The sequence below is a fragment of the Aplidium turbinatum genome, chromosome 2 (assembly GCF_918807975.1).
Source record: "Aplidium turbinatum chromosome 2, kaAplTurb1.1, whole genome shotgun sequence".
Classification (NCBI taxonomy): domain Eukaryota; kingdom Metazoa; phylum Chordata; class Ascidiacea; order Aplousobranchia; family Polyclinidae; genus Aplidium; species Aplidium turbinatum.
The window spans coordinates 9,278,306-9,304,691 of NC_137473.1; the positions used below are offsets into that span (position 1 = coordinate 9,278,306).

General features: G+C 38.6%; 1 protein-coding gene across 1 annotated transcript in view; it reads left to right on the top strand.

Annotated features, from left to right (window-relative positions):
* The first annotated feature begins 282 nt into the window (after positions 1 to 282).
* The window catches only part of LOC145764927 (antiviral innate immune response receptor RIG-I-like), a 32,023-nt gene continuing 5,919 nt past the window's right edge, over positions 283 to 26,386 (top strand). The window contains exons 1-16 of the mRNA XM_082576631.1: positions 283 to 428; positions 2,372 to 2,500; positions 3,547 to 3,733; positions 4,796 to 4,980; positions 5,883 to 6,046; positions 6,152 to 6,244; positions 7,499 to 7,574; positions 8,015 to 8,128; positions 8,263 to 8,416; positions 9,021 to 9,120; positions 9,651 to 9,815; positions 12,818 to 12,983; positions 13,482 to 13,577; positions 14,416 to 14,558; positions 20,941 to 21,076; positions 25,654 to 25,811. Of these exons, the coding sequence (XP_082432757.1) occupies positions 302 to 428; positions 2,372 to 2,500; positions 3,547 to 3,733; positions 4,796 to 4,980; positions 5,883 to 6,046; positions 6,152 to 6,244; positions 7,499 to 7,574; positions 8,015 to 8,128; positions 8,263 to 8,416; positions 9,021 to 9,120; positions 9,651 to 9,815; positions 12,818 to 12,983; positions 13,482 to 13,577; positions 14,416 to 14,558; positions 20,941 to 21,076; positions 25,654 to 25,811 (2,193 nt within the window). The 5' untranslated portion in view covers positions 283 to 301. The remainder of the gene's footprint in view (positions 429 to 2,371; positions 2,501 to 3,546; positions 3,734 to 4,795; positions 4,981 to 5,882; positions 6,047 to 6,151; positions 6,245 to 7,498; positions 7,575 to 8,014; positions 8,129 to 8,262; positions 8,417 to 9,020; positions 9,121 to 9,650; positions 9,816 to 12,817; positions 12,984 to 13,481; positions 13,578 to 14,415; positions 14,559 to 20,940; positions 21,077 to 25,653; positions 25,812 to 26,386) is intronic.

Here is a 26,386-nt window from a genome sequence, read left to right on the forward strand (position 1 = left end):
TATATTTAGCTTTGGAGTTTGCAAGTGTGACAGCTAAAGATAACATGAGGCAGTGAGGCTACATTTTACAAGATATCATACTCATTGGAATGTAAAACTGAAAGAAGCTGAAATGCTAACTGTATAGTCTTTCACTAATTTCACCGTTTTGTTAAATTGCATCTGTAATTTGATTGACTTTTACTCTTTGTTATCACAAGAATGAACATTGACAAGATAATTGTTAGACTGTTGACGTTTATTAACATTTTATAATACATTGCAGTTGATTTCACATATTGTAGTGTGCCAGTGATGCAACATGGAGAGTGTAACTGTAAATGAAACAGAAAATGTGAAGCGTTTTATAAACTACTACAGGAAAGTGATTGAATACTTTGTTGTTCCTCTTTCTCTTCTGGATTATATGCCTGACTTCAACAACGCAGGTTAAAGAATTTTATATTTGAGAAATGAATGAGATTATATATTTCTTGTGGTAGCCTTCTGGTACCTACCTGCGTTTGGGAACACGTCTTTTAGGTGCCGGTCAAGTGGGTCTGCTACTATTCGGTGAGTCCGATTCGGTGAGTCCGATTCGGTGAGTCTGATTCGGTGAGTTCCTAACCCCTAACCCTCACTCCAAACCCCTAACCCTAAAACGGCAATGATAGTTAGGCTACGGTACCCGATAATTTAAAAAAAAAAATTGAAAAAATCCCCTATTAAGGGATCAGACTCACCGAATCGGACTCACCGAATTGGACTCACCAAAACGGGCTATTCCGCGGTCAAGTAGGTGAACACACTGTGGTGTCAGGTCATTTAGGTGAGGAGAACTGTGGTGCCTGGTCATTTCTGGTGCTATTCCCAATAAAGTGTGCAGATTATATCAGCTTGGTAGTTAGGGAAATGCTTTTCACACAGCATGCAATTAGAGCAGTAGGCTACCTAATCTCCACAGGACATGTACCGCTGTCCGCTGGAGTAGAAGTAGGTGGTTTAAAGGCGCAGCTTTGTGCAATCTGTTATCTTTTAATAATTACTTTTAAATGGGATTACTTCTACTACTACTTAGTTATTATTTGACTTAACTAAAAGTGAACTCAGTCATGTTAGGAACTTCAATAATTTATTGATAAAGCTTTCGCCGACACAAACCTGGACTAACACAAATAAATGCCAGATACACGCATTAACAAAACAATATTTTTTTTGCTCAGTATAACATTTGTGTGAAAAGCATTGCCCTACCTGCCAAGCTGATATAATCTGCAGTATTACCATCAAGCACCTAATGAAATAGACTTTACTGGGAATAGCACCTTTAGAAGCAACCGGGCGCTGCACCTAAATATCCTGACCTCACAGTATTTGACCGGCACCTAATTGTCTGCACCTAAAAGATGTGGACTCCTGCTAATATTTGTATTATGTATAGAGCACAGTGTTTTTGCAAAAAAAAAATATTAACTTGCTTTGTACTGTGTGTTTATAGTAATTTTCGAGCGAAAATGCAAGTAAATTTACAAATTGAAATATTTCATTCCAAAAACAAAACTGTTGTCTACAATTAATTCAGATCAAGACAAAGTTTGTCTTGTATATCGATCGGGGCCAATACAATGTTGCCTTTTTTGTTAATAAAACTTATAACAAAGATTTTATTAAAGGTTGCCTTAAAAGAAACATATCATATAGTGTGAAGGGGTCTGCTACTTATTCGGTGAGTCCGATTCGGTGAGAGCCTTTTTCGGAAAGTTCCCTATTCGGTGATTTTTTGAATTTTTTTTGAAAATTATTGGGTACCATTGCCTAATTATCATTGCCGCTTTTACATCGTTTTAACGTCGCTAAACGTTGAAATAAGACCCTAACCCCTACCCCTAACCCTAAAACGGCAATGATAATTAGGCTACGGTACCCGATAATTTAAAAACAAAATCACCAAATAGGGCTCTCACCGAAAAAGGCTCTCACCGAATAGGGAACTCACCGAAGCGGACTCACCAGAACGGGCCATTCCAAGTGTGAAGTGTTACTGGCAACACCAGCTTAACTACTTTTTTGATTTTGTTTTTCTTAATTACAAACTTGTGCTGATTTTTTTCAAATAGTTTATCATCATTATCCAAACTCAGTTATGTCCTCTCTAGGAAGGGTGACCGATTCTTTTCTTGTAGTGATTGTCTTTACTCCTATTCTCAATCTTGTTCTGTCTATCACATCTTCTCCATTTAGTCTGACTTTTTCTGCCTCATTCTTCACTTGTTCTTTCTGTGTTCTTTTTGGTTATTTATCTTCTTTCATGTTCTTTTATGATTTAATAATAATATTGACATGTAGAAGTTGATATAGATAATATTTTGCATAACTGCAAATGTGTCTTCAGTTCGTCTTCAGATCAGCAAAGAAGCTGAAAATCAACCAAAGCAAGTTCAATTGTTTTTGGAAGAGCTAGAAAGATCAGCTGATCGAACAACTATACGAAGTTTTTTGGATGCTTTGAATGAAAGTGAAGGTGATTAAGTTAGTTTGTCTAAGCATCTATCTCAGGGAATACTTTGCATGAGGTAGCTCTAGACTACAAACCAACAACTGTATTTTTAATACAATGGTTTCGGACTGTTTTTTTATTGTATATTGTATCTAGGCTATTTAGTTTTTGTCTTGTTTCTTAATTTGTCATAGACTCGCAGTGTACACGAAGGATTTGTCATTCAGCTTTAGAAAGATTTCAATTAGCACAGTGGATGCGTGCTATGTCTTGATATTCAAACTCTTTTCAAATTTTTTAAAAATGATGGTCTGCTGCAGGGTTTTCATCATGTCCATAATTGTTTATCTCCTAAGTACTTTAACCTGCTGTTCAGACAATCAACTGCTAATTTAAATAAAAACTAAGACTAATTTGATTGAATCTTTATCCTCGGACTGGGAACGCTTTTTGCAGAGCTTAATCCTGGCAGTTTCGCATACTTGTAGAATGTAGAGGCTTTGAATCACTGACACAGGCCCAGTCACCAAGATTATCAGAGTGAATTTTCCGATTGTTGAAGTTTTGTTGCCTGGAAATTATTTCATCCATTAGATGCTGCTGAATGGAGAGCAGTCCTTAACGTGCTTTACTCAAGTGCACACACCCAGGGTTGAACCAGCGTTGCTTGATCTTGAAGCTTCTTCGTTTCATAAGTCACGCGCTAGCCTACTGAGCTATCGTTACAGACATACTTATCAAGATAAGTTAAATTTCCATCACATGGAATCTGTTATTTAGCGGTAATTTTACTTGTAAACAAAAATTTATCTGCCCATATATTATGATTATGATATCCCATTAGCAATTTCCTGTTGTATATAACTGATTGACCTGTACCCATGAAAACTTATGCAGTCACTCAACCAAGTATTTAAGGACGGTACGCTTTAAAGTTTGCAAGATTTTTTTATATTACTTGTTTGTAGCATATCACGTAATGTCTGAATTTTTTTTTCAAGTGCATGGTTGACAAAAAATGAAACTTTTGATTTTTGTTAATAAATAACTTTTTTGTGTGTGTTTCTTAGATCAAAAATTTCTTTATCCAGCGTTGAGTGGTGAACTGGAAGAAAAAGACTGTGAAAAGTTCTTTAATCATGTTGAAGAATTTCCCAAAATGAAAAAGCTATTCCAACTAATAAAGCCACAACTTTCTGTTTTAAATGCTGATTTATGTATTACAACTCTTAGCCCATGGCTCAGTGATGGAGAAAGGTTGACTGTTTGTACATTATTTGACAAAATTTGGTTTGTAGTAGAAACTGTGTGATAAAGTTTTTGTATGCTTTGAAACTTTATGATAAAGTAAATCTGTGAATTTACAAATCAGCTCTACCAATCTGCAGTAGTTACAATTTTTATTTTCAATCTTTACTTCTTTTTTATATGAGACTTTGGGTCGAGAGTCTTTCCTTTTACCAGCTTGTGTTAGTGGTGATCTCCATGCTACGTCGAAGGCTGAAACAGCTAGAAACGGCTAGAAAACGGCTAGAAACTGCTGGAGAGCAACCAGTCTTTTGTCATATCCTGTTATGCTTGGTATTTGAAGATGTAGATTAAGTGGACCTTCAGGCATGCCTTTAAGGGGTCTGCTACTATTCGGCGAGTCCGATTCGGCGAGTCCAATTCGGCTAGTCCGATTCGGCGAGTGCCCTATTCGGCGAGAGCCCTTTTCGGCGAGTTCCCTATTCGACGAGTTTTGAAATTTTTTTTTAGTTGTCAGGTACCGTCGCCTAATTATCATTGCCGCTTTTACATCGTTTTAACGTGGCTAAACGTTGAAATAAGACCCTAACCCCAACCTTGACCCTAACCCTAAAACGGCAATGATAATTAGGCTACGGTACCCGATAATTTAAAAAAAAAATCAAAAAATCGCCAAATAGGGAACTCGCCTAATAGGGCACTCGCCGAATCGGACTAGCCGAATTGGACTCGCCGAAACGGGCGATTCCGGCCTTTAAGTGTCTTGTCAAAAACACAACCATATGCTCTTGAACGATGTCGCACCAGGGCTCTCGCTACTCGATTATGCTTCCGACTTTTGCCTAATCATCTAAGACAATCTTATGGTCCATTTTGTTTGGGGAAGATGGTATGGTCACTAGTAATGTAGTCTGTACTTCAGTGCCACATTCTGAAGAAAAAGGCTGAGTAACATATACGAAAAAGAGCCATAAATCTTATTGGGCTATTTTGTTTTAAAATAAAAACATCATTTAAAACCTAGAGTTGTTTGGTTTCTACAATGAACTTTCAATGAGTTTGATTTTGCAGAGATCTCCTACGTGCAAAGTATACAAATTTTGGAAACAATTACACGATCTGGTGGATATTTTTTTTCATAAATAGAAAAGGACCGGGATGGATAAAGGAGTTTCATTGTCACGTTATAGAATGCCAGTATTCAAACTCCACAGAAGGCACCCTTGCCAATCTGCTTATGCAATATTTTGATTTAGGTGAGCTACAGAAGTTCTTGAAAGGTTATCTTTGCAATATTCACTATTTTTGCTTTATGTAACCCTTTGACTTGTGGTTGAAAAGTTATCCACAATGGGTTTCGACTTGTTTTTTTCTTAGCACTTAACAGATGGTTCCACTATTGAACCAACGCAGTATCGCAGTAATTGACGTAAAACTCTAAATGCCTTAGTGCCTGATCCTTTCTATGACTTTAGCATCTTTTCAGTAACGCAGTAATTGATGTTCATAGGAATCAGTGGATTGTTTTTATTAATCAACTATTTGTACATTGAACTGGATAAATGCCTAAAAGGTGTTAGTAGTTGGCATATTTCTTTGCAAACTAAGCTGGCTTTGTAACAGCCTTGTAGCCTTCATATTAACTGCTTCGAGTAACTTACTTCCAAAAACGAACTACTGAAGCATTGATGGCCTATAAGCTGTGGCTACTGGCTAACCAAAGTGATATATAGTGCAGTTTGTGATGGACTGCCGCAACTTTTTGGTAGAAGCTGCCTCACAAATACAAGAAATTCGTAGCATACTTATGAAGCACCACATTTCAAAAACAATAATTGTCGCAGCCAATTTTGTTGAGATGTTGCAGGTTTCCAGGTTGTATTGAAAAAGAGAATAAATAATAAATATATATAGCAATTTAAAACTCCAAACCTTGTCTTAAAATAGATGTATTTCTTGCAAAGAATTGATTTCATTTGTTGGAAGCTTGCTTTGCCAGGGCTGCTCTTATGTTAAGTTCTGTTTCGTTCCTTGCACCCCAATTCGCAATAGCACCGATGTATTTGAATTTTTAGACCTGTTCAAGAGTTGTTCCATCAACTAATAATCATGCATCTGTGCAATGTTTTAAAACTTTACTTGTGCTGATGATTTTCAGGCGAGGTACACGATTCTGCAGAAGAACAAATGATCACTGAGAACGTGCAGCCTCCTAGTCAGAATCCACATATGATATCTGAGAATGAGCAACGTCCCAGTTTGAACGATCACGTGATTTCTGAAAACGAGCAGCCTCTCAGCCGGCCATCTAGTGACTTGGCAGTAAGTTCACGTATTTGGTCATCGTATTTGGTATTAAGTTGATGTATATTTAAGTTGTTCAAATGTCGAGTATACACTTTCTGTAACAACACGTTGTTTTTAAAGGATTCTTCAGACGGTGAAGTAGTGGAGTTCATGTCACTTGAAGGGGAGGCTGGTGATGTGATGGATGTTGAATCTGCTAACAACGTGCCAATTGTGAGTTTACTAGAGAAGAACACAGTATTTTGGTAGAAAAACATGTTTTCAGAACATGGCCTACAGAAATAGATAGCCTAGACGCCGTACACAAGACTTTAGAACTGAAGGCTGAAATCAACTGCAGATGAAAGTGTGCTTGGGTTTTACATCTGCAAAAAGTATTTTTTTAGTGTTTAATTGTTTCAGTGTTCAGTGCTTTTTTCATGTTTTTATCTGAATGTAAGTACATTGATAGTTGATAAAGTAATACCCACCAATAAAAACCATTGAATCTACATAGCCTATAGAGAATTCTATTGATGGTTTGAACTAAAGAATTGTGTTTCCCCATTTCTTGATAAATAGGCTAATTCTTTTATTATATTAAAGTTTTTTATGATAAACAACACTTGAAAAACATTTTAGGAAAATATAGGGCCCAAGGACATGTTTATCTGCAATCGACTTCAGTTTTGAATGCTTTTTCATGGTGTTTAGGCCATCTATTTTCGCAGGCCACGCTTCAAAACTATTAAGTAGATTATGGATGTTGTGATACAGTCAACATGTATTATACAGCACTGACAAGATTGTCAGTGAGGCAAAAGATTTCGTAGTTTTGTTTTACAGTTGACCACCGACATAGTTTCTATTATACATTGCATGATGAATTTGACGATACACTTTGTTCCTGTTTCACATAGTGCCAAGTGCACTTCAAAACATATCACGTGTCATGACCAAGTTTTCGAATTGGTTATTTACGGTATTACACTATTGATGCGAAGTGCTGCTCCATCATTCTGCAAGTTTTTCCTGAATTTATTTGTCGTCCATAGACTCAAACGCTTACGTGGCCTAAAGCAAATGCAATACATAACGGTATGTCAACGTGACATTTGTCGGCCAAGGCTACGGTGTTACGAATTTAGCTGTTTATTTGCAAATCCGTACATGTTGACCTGTGCAGACTCAAGTTGCAAACTCTGAAAGTTGCTTATCTATGTCAATTTTGAAAGAAATGCTGTAAAACCCCGCATCAACCAACATAGAAATATTGCTGGGAGGAAATATGATAGGTATCTTACACTTTTATATATGTGCTAACCTCCACATTGTAAAGTCAGAAACATTTGCACCATACTGAGTCATATGCAACATCTGCACTAACCTAGAGCAGAGAGCTGGTTGAGAATAACAAACCCTGACTGTGGCCTTGCATAATGTGTTGCTGAACTGTGAAGCATGAATAACGCTTTTTACTTTCTTCAGTTTCAAGAAAATGACTTGGACCGACCTAATGGTGCTTCAGGTGATAGCGGAAATGTTCAAACTTCTTCTACTGGAGGTCAGTACTTGTTCAAAACAGTTTTAGTTGAAGTTCGTGTGTAAAAAGCAAAGCCGAGTGTTCTATTGTTTGATATCGATTCGTTTGATGCTGATTGCTGAAACAAAAATATAGTTTATTTTTTGTAACATATTTTAATTTGTTCTACACAAGAGGTTGACCGCGCTTTCGCTTGCCCAAGTTTTTTTCCTCTAACTTTGGTTATAAATTTTATTGCTTAAATGAAAGTTTGTAACAAAATTAACCGATTGTTTTTCTATTTATACTAAATTTTCAAGACACCTGATACAAATAGGCTAAAAATACAATCGATGGATTACTGAATTTTCTAAAAATCTGCAAAACTTCATTTTTTGTTCGTTTATTGCACGTTTTGTAGTAGCCATGATTATTTGCTTTATTTTTCAAGTTATTCATTATACTTTCTCATCAAACCACAGCTGCAATAAATGACAACCTACAAGAGTACACGCCTATGAAGCTTCGAAATTATCAGGAGGAACTTGTTAAACTCGCTAATGAAAAAAAGAATGTGATCATATGTGCACCACCAGGTGAAAATTATTTACTTTAGTGGACAATATGTATTAATGTTGCATGGGAAGTAACGCGTGTTATATTGTAACTGCAACCAACTGTGTGTAATGATGTTTGTTGAAATTTATTTAAAGTTGATTTTGCTTTTCAGCTGCTGGAAAAACTATAGTTGCTGCCAATATTGTGAAAAAGTATCTTGATAACAATTTTAACACCAGAAAACCGGTTTTATTTTTTACTCCTGGTGGAGCGTTAGCGCAGCAGCAAAAAGAAAGATTGGAGCAATATTTAAACAGCGATTTCACGTAAGCGACGATTATTGTTTGCCCTGTGCTGATTGTCTGCTAGGCTAGTGTATTTTGGTTGATAATCCTTGATTTTTTCGGCTTCTTTGTGCTTGTCAGCAATGGAAATACAGTATACTTATTATTGGCTAAAGTATCTGATACCTTTGCAGTTATAATTATATGAAGTTACGTGACAAACAAGTCATTATTCCAGACAGCAAAAATCGTCATTTTACCTTGATTTAACGTCCGCATACGTTGGATCAATGTAAAACTTACGGATTTTGCTGTCTGAGATATTTTCTGATTTTAATAGATTGATTAATTAAGTAATTTTTCGGTAAACTATAGACTGGTAAACCTATTCAGTAACTGAGCTCTTAAGGATAAGAAACTAAGGTCCTCGTTTGCTAGGACTGGGATACCTATGAAATCTGGGTAGCCAGTTTTGCTTACCGTAGTATCAGTAACTACGACCACGCAATTTAGTTCACCCTTTGTATAATATTTGCTGATTAATATTTTTCATCCCCATATTTCCTGGGTAATCCTACTGGGGGAAGAAAATTGCATTACCTTAGTGGCTCTTTGACGTTCTAAACGTATATCTTTTCCCTTACAGAGTAGATTACTATTGTGGGAATACTGAGAAGAACACGTTGGATGTAATCACAGTTGATGTTGTGGTGCTGACCCCACAGATACTCCTCAATGCTTTGAAAGTATTCTTTGTTTTATTTTAAAATATTGAATTAAGTTTATTTTAATATAAATTGCTTAGGAGCAAAATGGTCGGAGCTCCTGGTCAATCTAATTAAAAAATATAGAGCCCAAAGTGTAGATATTTTGTTTAATAGTTTGAATGTTTAGAATCTATATTTTGGGTTCTTTATTTTTTTTATTTTATTATTATAAATTTCTGTTTTTGTAAGTTGTTTGAGATATGCAACCCGTAGGTTCCATGCTTTTATTCTCATTTTTAAAATTCTTTTTCGAATTGGTTCTATCTTTGCTGTGAAAGCCACGGCTGTCTGTGAAGATTGAAGTTGCACTTAAATGATGCTTAAATCCTTTGGGTATATTGTTGTATTGAATTATTTAATTCCTGGCTTGTTTGTATAAAAACTAAAGCATCGCATGTACAATGTACATCATAACTTTCAGCAAATTAAACAGTGTAGGGTTTTTGCGATCTTACACATCGTGAAATCTTGAAATTTCCGAGGATATTATGGTTGTTACTTTATCTCAGCTCAAGCCTGAAGAAACAAACGTTTTTAGTCTGAGCCAGTTTGAACTGATCATATTCGACGAATGTCACCATTGCATGAAAGGCCATCCGTACAATGCTGTCATGAGGCAGTATTTCATCTTAAAACGAACCCTGACAACAAACCCGAATCTTAAACTACCCCAGGTAATTACTTTAAAATAATTTGCGCCGATAGTTGTGGTACACTTTGCTCGACTAGAAATCAAACTTTCAGCGTTCGGTACTTCATCAAGTCCACAAGTTTTTAAGCAACATGCTGAATGTTTCAGGGTCTTCTCTAATTGCTGTATGGACCGTGTCTTAATTTTAATAATTTCTTTTATTTTCGCTCCATTAAAGGTCGTGCATAGGCTTTTAACAAATAGTTTATATATGATGCAGCCAAAAGTTAATCGGGTATTTCTATCAAAATCTTTGCATAGTCTGGTCTTCTTTGAAGTTTACATTTACTATACAAACAATCTATATTCTTATACACAACGTCCACGCACAAAGAACGATTTTTTTGACTGCCAGCACATGGACTTCTAAATAGTAGCACCTGGACTGGAAACTAACTGGACAACATGAGGCCAAACAGTTGGTACAACAGTTGGTACAACAGTTGGCCAACAGTGGGCCAACAGGGTTAGTTACTTGGCTGTTGGCCCACTGTTGGCCAACTGTTGTACCAACTGTTTGGCCTCATGTTGTCCAGTTAGTTTCCAGTCCAGATGCTACTATTTAGAAGTCCATGGCCAGCACTAGCTGAATATTCGCTAGCACATCGGTATTGCTTTTTTCTAACCAGAACTGTGTGTGTGTAGCCCTATGCCAGCTAATAAGACCATTCAATCAACATAAATTTTTCGGTAGCCCAGTGTAGCTTAACTTAACATTGTTTTCAAAGAAAACAGTAGGCCTAACATGGGTTATAGGTGAATTGTTCGTAAACAGTTGTTCGTAGAGCAATTGTTCGTAATCAATTGTTTGTAAAATCAATTCTTCGTAAAGCAATTCTTCGTATACATCAATTCCTCGTATAGGTGAATTGTTCGTAAACAGGTGATAGGTGAATTGTTTCGTGAACAATTTTTTCGCAACAGCAAGGTTTGTCTTGCAATTTCCGATGAAGGTGCGTAATGCAAATTTTCCTGAATAACCAAGTTACGACGACACAAAAAAATAAGCACAATGAAAAAGCGCATTTTTGGTTATTTATTGGAATACAACAATTGTCTGTGTTTAGCAATTCTTTGCTTACACTACCAATACTACTTTGAGTAACTTCGTACAAATTGTCCACGAGCCAAGTTTAGTATGAAGTATTGTGTGCAATTCCACGCAAGTAATCACAAATTTCATCATCTTGAAAGTCTTGACGCCAAGTTCGGACGACTCTAGTTAGTCTTTCTGCACTGTCCTTGTACTTCTTCTTTGGAGGGGGTCCTGCCTGGCCACTGACATACTGTTCAATGCGAACCTCATTGAGGTTTTGCTCTCGCTTGATTGCAGATATGAACTTCCAAATATCTGGATGATTTGCAGACACCTGGAACATGAACCCTCTGTGCCATCCTTCAATGCTATTATTAGTTTTGGGAAGGCCACTGAGGACGCCATCATAGCAGTTCCACATTTGAATTGCAAACATTGGAGGACGACGCCCTTGACGACGATCTGGGCGCCCAACCCAAGTGTCTTCAAAGTAGTCAATTACTGGCTGAGCAACATCTGGTAATACATTCCTATCAATGAGAATGTCAAAGGCCCGGCTGACTTCATCAATAGGCACAAAGGCCAGAGACGACAACATGCGCAGCCTCAGAGCAAACTCTGCACTTGTCTCGTACTGCTCCTTCAGGCCACTTGATTGCGTCTTTCTCCAAATGCACTGGCACAAATGGAAGAAACAGCCACGGTGAGTTGAAAGTGGGTACTCTCTGCTTACTGCATTAACCATGGCCATCTCAAAGTCAGTCATGATTGTCTCTGGAACAGCAACAGCAGGTAACAACTCCTTGATCTTTTGCAGCAGATGAATGTATGTCCCTCTTCTTTTGTCCCCCAGCAGGGCATACACCAGAGGCACTGAAGTGTTTTCCTTCAGTCCGTGTATTGTGTAAAGCTGTTCAAACAGTGAAGGCACTGTCTTGAAGGTGCCGTCAGCATACCAGTGCTTTGAACGGGCAAGGAGCTGCAGATTTCTTTCAGTGGCAAAGAGGACCATACGGTTATCTCCAGGCCCAGAATCATAGGCCAAGAATGTTACACCAGCAAACGTTTGCTTGTACTCTACTGGAAGCACAATGTCACGGAGAGAATGTGGGATTGCCGGGCCTGCATTTTCCTTCAATCGCACTTGGGTGACTGCTCTTTTCATGCTCTGCACACTTGGCAGTTTTGTTGCCGTGGCTTGACTGAGTCCAATAGTTTTTGCTAAGACGAAGTAACTTGGGGCATCACGACTGTCTTTTGCTGCACAACGAATATTTTCCACAACCTTTGCTGCTTCGACATGACCAGCATCTCCAGCATGATTGTACTCACCTCTGGATTGTGCAATGGCTGCCATAACAGTTGTTACTCGTGCAGGACATTTCTTATTAAAATGCTCACATTTCCAATAAGTAGTTTCTTGCCCTTGTGCGTTAAAGTGCACTATAATCTTTGTAATAAAGCTGGCCACTATACAAAAGTTTTGGCTTTCCTTTTTCGCTGCTCACAAACTGTAATGCCATTCTGAATCAGGGACTCTACACTCTGTCTGCTCGTCTACACTCTACAGGTACAGCACGTCTTTAAGCACAATTAGCACATCTCTAGCATTTAGGCTACCCTAATTGATTGTTCGTAAACAATTGTAACTGTTTTTTTTTTTTAAAGCTGTAGCCTAACTTCTATGAACATTTTTTTACGTACAATTAGTATTACGGTCAATTGCATGCCCGAAGAATTGCTTTACGAAGAATTGATTTTACGAACAATTGCTTACGAACAATTGTTTCACGAAAAACTGTTTACGAAAAAAACGTCGGACACCCCTAACATGGCATCCACTGGTGAATAAGCAAAATTTTTAAAAGTTTTCAAAACATTTTTTCGTTGTGCCTTCGCAAAACACCGTAAAAACTTTTGGTTTCCTTTAATTTTGTGTATCGTTTTAGGTAGTAGGTTTGACAGCCACTTTAGGTGTTGGCAAAAATCCGGATAAAGCTGACAAAGAAATATTGAAATTGTGCGCCAATTTGGATGCAGTTGATGGAATAGTTACCGTGCGAGATCCTAACAACGTGGAAGAACTCCATAAATATATTCCTTATCCCGAAGAAGGTAGCCCACCTTGTGCTTCATTTTTACTTTACTTTTGTCCAATTTCAACTTTAATTCCCGCATTCTGCTTAAGTTTTGTGGCATTGTGGTTTTATCTCCCGCGCTTTAGCTCATCTGAGGCTTTTTATTGGTAGACGTTTTTTTAATTGTCAGTGTAGTGACGTAAATAAGGGACGTAACAATACGTAACGTTACGTATGCGTGATGTTTATGCCTTTTATTCGCAGTCATTGGTGTGACCTGCTTTTCGGAAGAAAAAGATCGTGTGTTTTCGTTATAAGACTATCAAGTAGTTGTATCAAGGACATGTTATGTTAAGAACAATCCCAGCTGGCAAAATTTGTTCTTTTTACATTTTCGTTTTACGTTTTTTACGTCTGCAGATGTTAAATCAATGTAGAAAGCACGAACTTTGCAAGCTGGATTTTAATAATATTTAACAATTATAATAATATTGTGGTTGCAACTACCAACTTTAACTACTGATGCACTTTACAGAAACAACTCCTTTGGCTCCCAAAAAAAAGGATCCTTTTCTTCTCAAAGTCGTGTCTTTGATGGAAAAGTTTGGAGATCTCCTGAGATCAACTAAAGGTTTTTCGTTTTGCTCACGTCCTAATAGATCACGTGTTTTAATGATATTTCGGTCGTTTTTCTCAAAAAAGGAAATTTGAAACAAAGAAGTTTGAAAAAACTCTTTTTTGCTTCTCTTGTTTTACGACACAACAGCTGAACGTCAAATACTTTCTTGATAGCGGTGTGATAAGCGGATATGACGTTGGCTTTCCGACAATACAAACATGACTTGACTTCCGGCTGAAGCTGGTTGCTGATAAACATCGCTCACAACTATCCAGAGTGTAATAAAGCAAATTGGTTGGGCGTAATTGCTGAAGGAAATGCGGTCGTAAGAAAGGAACTGACCTCTCTCGTCTCGTTAGTTAGGACTGGCTAGTGTGATAAGAATCTTATGTCCGCATTCCCCGAATCTCAGTAGCTTACTATGGGACCACCTTTACCCCTTTCTTGATAAGAAGTTGGTGCCTCAAGGAAATAATCTAATCTAATCTACTAACAATAATAAGATCTTTAAGTTATTTTGGCAGCCGATTGTAGCATCGAATAGACAGCGATAGACACGTGTTTCGCCCATGAGGCTGGGCTCATCAGTATCGCACTGTGCTGATAGCCGGGAAGAACGCCTTTCTTCACAATAATAAGATCTACGTTCAAAACGATTCTTACCAAAAGCGTGCGATTTCAACTTGGCTGGACGTTCCAATGATAATCTTGAAGATAAACTCAAAACAGCGTGTTTTCTTGGTGTCTTTTTTGTTTAAATCAAATCTTTAACCACCTGCCAGTAAGCTATACCATAAAACATTGTAAGACGTTTATATTTTGTATATTTTATCTTATTTTATCGTTTCAGCTTGCGAGAACATTCCAAAATATGCGGACACGGAAGACAAAAAGCAAGCGTATAAAACGTGGTGTGTTTCGATCAGGAACGAAATCGCACAAGGAGATTTTGAGAAAGGAAGAGACGCCATCAGTTGCGTTGAATATTTGGAGGTAAGGTCCCTTTCTATTTCTTAAAACTTTGCATTGACGTATAAAACTATGCGCAACACTAGAGGGTACTCGCTTTTTCTTAAAATTCTACTTTGACGTATATAACTGTGTAACACTAGACTGGCCAGGGCGTTTCACGTTTTCTTGCTTTTTTTTCATTTGATGACTTTGCTAAAACATTTTTCTTTGTGAAGCTCTCATGCGGACTACACAACGAAAGATTATAGTTTGACGAAAACATTGATGTGCGCGTTGCAATTGAATCTTTGAATGGAAGTTTTGGTCGATATAAGGTACTTAACCCGTGAAGTGCGTAAATAATATTTTGCAACTCGCGTTACTGTACGGATTTAATTTGGCGACTCATAATCTTTTTCGTCGCGTTATTGCTTCGTGGAATGTTGGGATAGTCCGGCAGAAGTATGACTGAACCTGGAAATTTTATGCAAAGTTTTTTTTTTTATTGATTTTGGTAGCCTAGGGTCTACTCTTTCAGAATCTGCCGGGTGCACTTTGCGCATCCTTGAGCATTTTGAGAAATTCAAGATGGCGTCCAAAATGGCCGCCGTTTCAGATAACTCCCTATAACTCAGTTAGTATTTGACCTAGGATGATAAGTTTGGTGTCTAACTATATGTTTTGAGGGGCAAGGAATACATTGAAACTATTTATTTGACTAGTTGGGGATTGCATCATGTAGAAATGCAATAATGCCGCCAATAGGGTTGCCATATTACAAAATTCCAACAAAAACAAACAAATTCACTTGTATTTGGTCCAGAATAATAATTTTGCTGTCTATCCATATGTTTCGTTGACAAGGAATCCATTTAAGGCATTAAAACAGTTGCATATGAGTTACATCACAGGAAACTCCAAAATGGCTGCTGATATATTTGTTGAATACTTACAGAAAATCATTATTTCTGCGACTTTGTTTGTGAAATACCATCTAACATATAATATCACTCACAAACGTCACCATTAGTTATCACAAATGTTACCATTAGTAATGTACAAGCCTCTCTCGCGGTCACAGGACAGTCACTTGTGGTTATCATCTCGTCATTAAGCACCTGGTCCATAAATCTGTGACGTTGTCCAATTGAATTAAAATGGTAAGTAAGAGTCTGGCTGCAACCTGCAGCATATCACACACAGAATTTTGTGCATTTTAAACCATCTCTTGTGCAGCTGCAAGAAAGCGTTCTGCAGAGGTTGTCACTCTTGTATCCACAACTGATCATGCGCATGACAGTTTCTGGGGCGAGTTCAACATTTGCAGGAAGGGGGACCGGTTGTAGCGTTTTAACTTTCGAGTTTTTCACCCATCCGTACATTTCTGCATCAAGTTCAGGCCGATTGCTGTCTTCCAGTGAACGCTACACAATGGTTTGGTGATGGGCCCTTCTTACATTCTCTTTAAAGGCCTCGCTTGTAGGAGGAAGGGAACAAAGTTTTGGTGGTACCGCGGAGGCCCGACCCGTTTGGGATGCCCATACCCTCCAGCGTGTTTCAGACATTGATTTACTCGTAGTATATTGACCGTAACAGGCTGACATGAATGTGGTTGCCTGCGCAACCACTGATTCTATGGGAGAATCAATGACCCCGAAAAGTGACAGTGAGTGACCATCTTTCAGAACCTTTAATGCAGTACCTTTGCTAACCTCATAGCAGCATGCTACGGTATCACAACCAGTAAGAGCATGGGCTGGCAGGAGTTCATTCTCAAAAGACACATGCTTCTCTACGGTTTTTCCAATGCCAATGACTGTTCATTCCTTAATTGGTGATTCCATGGTGATACGATTTTTCATGCTTCCAACGTGATAATAATGAAGCAAGAGAATGAAAACGTCAGTGTCATCGGATATCACAGTTATATCACTCTCTTCATTATTTCGAGCAGGCAACATCACCTGTTGGATAATGATATTGTCCGCTTCCTCATGACTAGTTGACAGGTCCTCTTTCCTGATCACTACACCACCACGGCTGATCTCAAATGGGGCAACGTCCTCACCAATCACTATCAACTTGTGACTTTGGGTGTATTCATGGAATGACTCGTCTTTAATCAGAAGTTTGACAATCAGGTTTATCAACTGCTTCTTGTTTTCGGTCACCGTCATTCCGTCAATACCGTTTTTTGAAGTGGTAACTTGGTGTTCAACTGCATCTGGTGGACTCGGCTAACTCCAGTGGCTCGAGCGACACTCTTAGTACCGGTACTGCAATTGTAGTACCGATCGAACACTAGGTGAACGTCCCCAAATTTTAGTCTTTAGCAATGGCGTGTTTCAAGTTGTTTGCGTAGTCTGTAGTGGTGCCCTCTGCAGGCCAAGCAATCACCCAGAGTAGGGCTGAACCATCAATCACAACTACTGAAGTGTCACTTGCTGTTGTTCGAGCAGATACCTTAACCTAAAGCTGTCGCTTTAAGGATGACTTTGGTGTTGCAGCTCTCATTTCTCCTGTGGGGTCAAACATAGACTTTGGTACTGGAGCCACTTCGTAGGATAGGACATCTTTTATGTCAACATCAAGCCCACTTGCCTGTTAGCCTATGACCCTGGAGTAGATGATATTCATGTTGTTCACTTTACTACCTCCCACATTCACATGTTTCTTTGTAGCCACCATGGTAGTCACGGTCTTGTGAATTGTTTCATGTAAGCCATCAGGTAAATTCTCTCCAAATTCGCACATCTATTTGAATCCTTTCTGCACAGCTTCCTGCACATTCACTGCAGGGGTTCCATGTTGACCAATTGCAATGTTCACTAGATCCTCTGGATGTTTCGCGGGATCAAGTGGATCCATACATATTTGAAGCTTCGTCCTTATGGCTTCTCGGTCCTTGTTGTCATTCTCTATCCGTGCCTTCTTTTCTTATGTCCACTTTCCTGGTCTCCAGAATCTCCAAGCATTTCGCCCAAGGAGCAGTTTCCACAGTACTATATGTATCTCTGCGGCTACTTGGGCGGACCATAAATGGAGTTCTGAATGGAAGTCAAGTGCCACCAGACTCTATTCGTTCATCCCCGATGCCGACACACGCCCCATCGGCCTGACATTACCCACACAGGCATGGGTGCGCCTCAACCACCTCCATACGGGCGTCGGGCTTTTCCGCTCAACCATGCACTAATGGGGAAATGGCCTCTTCCTCCTCCTGTGAATGTGGTGCCGAGGAACAGACCGCGGACCACATCATCAATGACTGTTCCATCTTCAAGTCACCTTATAACGGAGTGGAAGGTCTGCGTGTCATGAATGATGAAACCAAAGACTGGCTGCTCTCTAGTAGCCTTCCAGTGTAGTCCTGGAACATCGTGAATCTGGGGTGGTAAAATGATAGACCCTCGGCCCCAGAGGCTCACACGACGACGAGTACTACATGTATGAAGACACAATGCCCAGATCTTGAGCGTATCCGGCTTCAAAGTTATTCCTATGATGTCATTTGGAGCATGGCCATATCTCATGAAAGTAGTTTCTTTAAACATATCACTCCACAGGCCATTCCATAGTCCGCGCTGGTGGCTCATCACATGTTCCCCTTTCATGAACCGGGCTAGTACCTTTTCTGGGAGGGCTTCCATTGCCCTTAGGTAGCACATCCTATACCTTGGATAATGCACATGGTCAGCGGCAAAGAAATAGGGAAGCATTTGTTTGCAGCATCAAGATGCAACAGCCAATCAGCTTCCCGCTCAGCTCGGACAAACTTCATGATAAGGAACACTGGTTTGATCAACGTGTCCACCCACAGTTTGGCAGTCTTACTCCTTTTGGCTATGTTCTCCAAGACTTCCACGAAATCCTCCTTCGACTCAAGTGTATTGCAATCAAGTACTTCTCGAAGAACTTCCTCAGCCAGCATTCTCAATGCTCGAACGTTCTGCGGAAATTTCTTTCCAGTCAACATTTTTGCGACTCCTCCAAACACATCACTCAGAACTTCCTCCAGTCCACTGTTTTCCATCAGAGTCCCGATGCAGTCTATGAAACTCTTTAGAGAGAACGCTTTATCGATCTTTCTTACTAGCCTGCTGAGACGTAAGCTCGCGCTGATCAGTCAGAAAGCAAAGTGATTACGTAGCATAGTGGGAGTTCGAGATTAAGAAATTTACACTAGGCCTAAGTATTCGGCAAATATATCAGCAGCCATTTTGGATTTTCCTGTGATGTAATTCATATGCAACTGTTTTAATTCCTTAAATGGATTCCTTGTCAACGAAACATATAGATAGACACCAAAATTATCATTCTAGACCAAATACAAGTGAATTTGTTTGTTTTTGTTGGAATTTTGTAATATGGCAACCCTATTGGCGGCATTATTGCATTTCTACATGATGCAATCCCCAACCAGTCAAATAAATAGTTTTAATGTATTCCTTGCCCCTCAAAACATATGGTTAGACACCAAACTTATCATCCTAGGTCAAATACTAACTGAGTTATAGGGAGTTATCTGAAACGGCGGCCATTTTGGACGCCATCTTGAATTTCTCAAAATGCTCAAGGATGCGCGGAGTGCACCCGGCAGATTCTGAAAGAGTAGACCCTAGGCTACCAAAATCAATAAAAAAAAAAACTTTGCATAAAATTTCCAGGTTCAGTCAAAAAATTGGATTTGGCAACCGGACTAGGAGCCTAGCCCGCAGAGCTAAAAGCTTTGGTTTTAATTTTGTTTGGTAGTTTGTGTTTCATTTTGTCGTTTTGACTATTCCAGAGAATTCAATATTGGACTATCGTTGTCTGATGTAATCGAATTATTTCTGTCAGAGTGCAATTGTCATTAGAAACAATGTTTCTCGGTTTCTTTACACGCTGTAACAGGCTAGCGCCTTCCAGACAAGGGCGAAGAGCACGAAGCGAAATTAAATTTACCATGAAAGGCTGTGATACTGAATCGACTATTGTTGTGATGTGCACTTAACAGGTCAAACAATCGATCCCTTGAAACAATATGTTTAAATGTTTGGGAAACCATTGTTCGATGCACTGTTTTTTGTTTTGTTGTCGAGTTCCTTTGTTTTTGTAACTACAAAGCGTTGTTGCACTGACAATTGAGGATTTATTACTTTTTCCTCATGTACTATGTTCTTTCTCACACACAGAATGGGGCTGTTTGGTAGACATCTAATTATAAAACATAATTCTTGCGCTCTTCTGTTGACTGCAAACTGGGCTACCACATTACCACAAGATATTGAAATAATAACCGGCTTTATTTGTGACGTTTCTTCAGTCAGCACGACCGACTTATCAACTCAGCTAAACAGGTAAAAACTGCCTGTTCACCATCAAAATGGCACACCACAGAAACATATCGACAAAATAAAATAATTTCATGATATAAGGTATAAAAAAAACTCGCAAGAACTTCGTCTTCATTATAATTAGCTTTATTTCATCAAACTGCGAAGAAGAACAATGATATTAACATCTAAAGTAAATGTGGAGTCAGGTTTTCTGGGCTTCTGCTCCACTCCGACTCCGAAGTCTGCGACTCCAAACTCCACTCCTGCTCCAAATATTTCAATAATATTGACTCCACTCTGATTCCGAACGTAAGCCATGAACCATAACCTAGTTTTTTATACCTTCACTATCCCTGTCATAAAAAGAAAAACATGTTTTTAAAGGAAATCTGCTTATAAAATAGAACCATAGAAGTTCACAAAAATATCAACTGCACCAAGTACAGCGTTAATGTTTGTACCGTACCCTAAAAGTATCAAAAAATCATATTCCGGCTCCTGTTTTTGCCAAGAATTTTCGACTCCGACTAGCTCCTGTACAATTCTGAGTGGATTATGTTCTATTGATATGATAACATCAATAGATCTATCAAACGTGAAAATCTGCGTAGAAAAATAAACCAAAAACATTCCCGGACCAAAGATATGATTATTCAGTTACGCGAGTCCCACTGTAAGCTACTTCTGCGTTGTCTTTTGCAATGGTCTACTCTATGGCCCAGGGCTACTCAACTGGCGGACCGTGGTCCGAATCCGGACCTTCTGAGTGTTGATAGTGGACCTCGGGCGTTCGGAAGAATAACCTCATTGCCACGATTCTGGGCCTCTTTAAACAGATTTCTACTGGGAGAAAGCATTTGCTTTTGTGATTATCCTAGCAGCTGGGGGCGGGTCTCCCAACACTTGGTCAAAAATCGTTGAGGAGTTACATTTTTTACCTAAAAAAAATGGTTCGTTACCATCATTGATACTTTAACTTTCTTGGTTGCGTACGAAATAATTTATTTACCGGACCACTAAAAGCATTCAAGTTGTCTCACTGGACCTTTATTAATATTAGTTGAGTAACCCTGCTATAGCCTTAGTATTCTGTTGTCTTTGTGCAGGTGTGCAATGATGTGCTGGACTTGCATTCTAAGTGCAGAGTTATTGACGGAGTCAACCACTTAAATAAGTTTTTAGAATTGAAAGTACCCAATACTTTTAACGAGGTTGAAAAGCAATTGTTCCGATTAGTGAAAGGTAAGATGATGAAAGACGTGTGCGACCGAAAAATCGTTCACTTTTGCATTTGTAGACGTTGAATCAATGTAAAACGGGACGCGTATTTATAATCTGCAGGTCGCTAGAGCAGATGGGGTCTATTAACCAATCAGAAGCCAAGATTTAAATCAGCTGATTCCAATTATGCGACTTCAATTATTAATCATGTTAGACAAAAAATTAAACGTTTCGCCGTGGCCAGTTTGGCCTAAAGAGTTAGTGCTAGAGAATAGTAATTTCAATGACGTGGGTTCGATTCCCATCCCTGCTATTACTCTTTTTTTCTTCTGTTATTACCAAATAAAGTTCAAAGCAAGAATTAACTCTCTGGTTGAGTGCTAGAAATGTCACAATGACTGCAGTCAGCTGGTTCAAAGAGAAAATTGTTCTGTGTTTAAAGCGTCTACCGGTCAAAACAGTCCATCTTCTGCAGCGACTTGCAAATTACAAATACGCAAACAGGACTGATCTTGTCAATTGTCAGGCTACATATTTTGCTGTTGTAGACACTGCGATGCAAATGTGCTAAATGATATATATTTTTAATAACAATTCGTAACATTTCATGAAACGTTTTAGATTTCTGATGTACGTATTTGAGACATTTTTTATTGTACGCTTTATGACTTTGTACTTCATTTATTTTTTATCACTTGTGTACACTGTACAGGTATACTGTATAATTGTATATTACCTTCAAAAAATCGTTATTGTAAATACAATGTGTAAATTGTTGTAGGCTTAACATACATAGGTTACAGCAGAGGTGGGAAAACTACGGCTTGCGGGCCGCATGAGGCCGAGACAATTTTCTGTGCGGCCCGCGAAAGCCTGAAGCAGTTATATAAAAAATAATAATTTTTGCTTGAAAAGCTTCATTACTACAAGGACTTAGTTTAAACTTTTTCTGCATATATTTCATCTTGATAAAGATAAATTTTAGTCTTTCTACAAGTAGGTTAATGACCAACTGCACAAATCTCATTAATACTTCTGATACATGTGAGTTGTATTTAAATAAATAATTGAGATAAACGTTTTGTATATCTTTTATATATAAAATCTCCATTTCTTTAGTCACTTTAAAATTAAATAAAAGTTTATATTTTAACTATTTTAGATTTTATGCTTTGGCTTATACATAGGCGTCGATTTTTTTCTTAGAAAAGAGGAATTCTGGGTGGGCGAGAGTTTTCAAACAGATTTCATTGAACGTGTTTTGTATATGTTTGCAAATTCGCAATGGTTCAGTCTTCGAAATTAGCATATTTTTACTTCGGCAAAAACGTTGCCGAGGCCAAACGGCAAAATTTGAAATTGCCTCGGCAATTGCTTTGAACACTTAGTAGGAAAAGATTGTACTAAAACATGTAAAACGAGAAGCGAAAAATATACTAAAGTAGTCTATCACGAACGCATTGTCTGATTTGTTGTGATGTAATAATACCAAAAGTAGTGATAAAGCGAGCAACGCAATACGCACGCTGTTACGGTAATTCACGTTAAAAAACTCACGGGGAGGGGAAAAGTAAGTTAATTTTGGGTTGATTCAACGTTCGAGTCAGCACAAATCGATTTAATTTTTCCGGCGGGTTATATTGCGTAACAACAATGCCCAATAAGAAATTTACGTTTGTTTTACATTAATTCGACATCTAGCGACGTTGAATTATCATAAAATAACGTTAATTGCTCAACCAGGTACAGGTAACATATCAAGAGCTCCCTGCGAGAAGATTCCCTCGATTTACGTAAGCTTATAAGCCAACATAATTTCGGCACAATTGGGACACTGCGAGCAACACAAAGTCTGTGTGATGAACTAGTCAGAATCGGTATCATCAGATGCTGTATCAGCTGGACGAGATAACGGAAAGCGAGGCGCAACAAGGAGTAGATGCTTACGATAATTTGACGTCTACTGGAGTTAAATCAATGCAAACAGAATAGGGTGATATTTCTATAAAAGATTCTCCCAGCTGGGCACGTGTCTAAGCGCCGGCGAAGTAGGAAGTAACTCAAATAAAACATCCAGCAACAGTAAGATTGAATCAACATCCTAGTCTGGTGTAGTTTAAGAAAATTAGTTTTTTCTTGTAATCTTGTGGTCCTTACAATCACCTCGGCAATTGCCAACGGTAATTTCGAAGAGTGTGGTTAGTCTTTCTCACAAAGACTGCGTTTAGCGTCGCTGCAGCAATTAAGCTTTAATAGGTTGGATGTTTTCTTTCTTGCACCTTGCGATCTTATGAGCGCTGCTAAACTAAACAAACTTCTTTGATGTTTTCCTTTGTGACCTAAAAAAAGCGTGACTCGTGACCTGTTATCTTTAAAGTGGCGCCTTCGGATTTGCCGCATTTTGATTTGTGAAAGCGATTGTTTCAGTACGTCTTTAGTTTGTGTCGGTTATTTTATTGTCATGTTCATTATGATGTCATATTCACATTCCCTTACGCTGACCCGGAACTGAAGTTTGATTGTGACGTGACGAAAGTGAGACCTTTCCGAGAAAGGATCAAACGTGGCTTTCTCTCACCTGGAATTGCCAGCTCTCCCGTGATTTTGGTAGACCTAATATGCGCCATTTTGTCGAAAATGACTTTTTTGCATTTTTCTACGTTTAAAAGACTTTATGCATCTCCTGACAAAAATTTGTGCCCTAATGTAGTATGGTTTTCGAGATAATTGGTGGGTAAAACCTAACATATACTAATCTGTGCAAGAATAATTTTTTGAAACCTAATATATTCATCTACTCCAATCACGTAACAGGATATCGTCACGTGACAGCCATAATTTCAGAAGCAATTGCAGCAGGCTATTTCACAACATCTTACATCTCTTGAGTTGCATGAAGCGGATAAGCGTTTGATAAAGTAGATTGAGCGAAAATGTTGTCAAGCACTAAGTAAGCTTAATTATGTAGGCTAGCCTAAAAATGTCCATCCGAACACACTAGCTTTTCTTTTCATTAAATGCCGTATCATTTACGTCTCGTCGATCAGTTTGATGTTTCGTAGCCTACTGGTGTAGGCTACTGATGGCTTAGTTGACTTTACGGTACCCTAAATAACTTAGCTTGCATATGATTATTAAGATTTTAAAGCAGAGGCCCGGGAGTACGCTACTCAGTGTGTTTGGTCATTTTTAATCAACCGTCCCACATGCTGTGTAGCCAATGAGCCAATGTAGTACGGTAGCCTTAAATCAGGGGTGACGAACCTTTTTGCGGTTGCGGGCCACTTTGTCAATTACACATGAGTTATCGGGCCACACAACTTAGCGCTTGTCAAAATTCTATGACGTCATACATTGGAATCGACCAAAAATACAAGGTGAAGTTGGTGAATAGTGTTAACAACTTTGCCTTATAGCTTTTCTATTTTCTAACTTTAAACCTTGGAAGTTAGTGTTTAGGGCAAGAAAATAGCAAAGGAAAGGTGTACCAGTGATTGCATAAACAGCTTTGAGATGTATTTTGTCTTTAATGCATGAGCGATTGTCAAATCGTTTTGCGGGCCTCACAAAACTCTTTGAGGGGCCGCAGGTTCGTCACCTCTGCCTTAAATGAAGGCATGGTTATTAAGTAGGTTACCAGCAACTAATTTTGAGTCAGCGATAGCCTTTAACCTAGCAGGCTTCTGTGATATTAGCAAAGTCATCTAAAGATTACAGTGATGAAATGATACACAGTTCTGGGAGAAATCCAGAGGCTTACCGGTACTTTAGGTTTGATTTAGGCTTACAAAGCCAACATAGTGTGGACAAAGTCAACATTGAGCTTATATGAGGCTTTATCATACAAAAACATAACATTAAATAAGCCAATAAGGCGGTTAAAATCAACATCGAGAGTATATATTAGGTTTTATCATACAAACCTAATACTTTTTTTATAACTAGTTATCTGGCAAAACTAAATATACGCCATATTTTAATAAACAAACAAAAACCTGGCTCAAATTTCATTCTTAAAAATTTTGTTTGGTTGTCCCCTCCAGCCTTCCAAATGTCAACTTCGAGTGCTTTACCTTGGTGATTTTACAGCTATAAACACAAAAAGTGGTTTATCTCGAAAACTTGAAAATGGCGGATATTAGGTTGTGACAAATCACGGGAGAGCTGTGGCAGTTGCCGTAACAACAACAATGCAGTGAGTACCCTTTTTTTCCACGCAGCGTTGTTGCGGAATTGCTTTGTTCTGTCGGATAAGTATCCGACAGAACATAGCGCTAATAGCGAGAGACATAGCGTAAAACAAGAAGTTACGCTGCAGTTGGTTGGATAATTCAGCGTTTAAGAAAAACAGAAATAATTGTAACGAACACTTCATAAGTGTCATGAAAACAGGGTGGGCGTCGCCCACCCGGCCCACCCTATTTCGACGCCTATGGGCTTATAATCTTAATTATACTATAGTGTGGCCCCCGAACAAATTCAGACTCTTAATGCGGCCCTCGAGATAAAAAAGTTTGCCCACCCCTGGGGCCCTGGGCTATAGCAACCCTACTTTATTTCCTGGAGATAGTTTCGTAATTTTTCTGAACATCTTTCAGATGCAACTCCAGGCCTTCTTAGTCTGAAGGACGACAAAAGATGCTCGAATGAATATTTGAAAGAAATAGAAAGGTTGATTTTGATTAGATTTGCCAAAGATTCGAATTCGAAAGGAATGCTCATGGTCCAAAAGAGAACCTATACTTCCTCTCTAAAGGTAAGAAATTTTTTTGAAACGTGCTTATCGGTATCGAATGTGCTTTTTATCATTTGCTATTAACAGTATGCTGCATTTTCTTTAGAAGTGTCTTTATTTTGGGGCCGGAATGCCTCATGGGTACCTGGCTCAAAGTATCGTCGCAACAGTCTTGACTATTAACAGCATAAGGCAATCAGCATGAGTTGTGAGTAGTAGTTAGTTTGATTTCGTTCGTTGCACAGAAAGCAAACACAAAATAAGTTGAATGGATAGCACAGTACAGTTTGCAGTATGGAATAATTCCCACAATCACGTGATTATTATCCTTGTCGGAACAGTGTGAAGTTGAACGACCGGAAGCCTCGAAAAGACCAAGAACTATGGTCTTCGAGTCAACCAACCACCTTTACAATATTCAGACATGTTCTGTAATAAGATGCATTGCAGCAATATACAGTAGAAGAATATCAGAGAACATTATTCATATATTTATTATTTATTCTTGGTGAGAGAGTGAGGTGGTATGGGCATGTTTTGAGAAGGGATGAAGATGATGTTTTGAGAAGAGCGCTGGAGTTGCGAGTGGAGGGTCG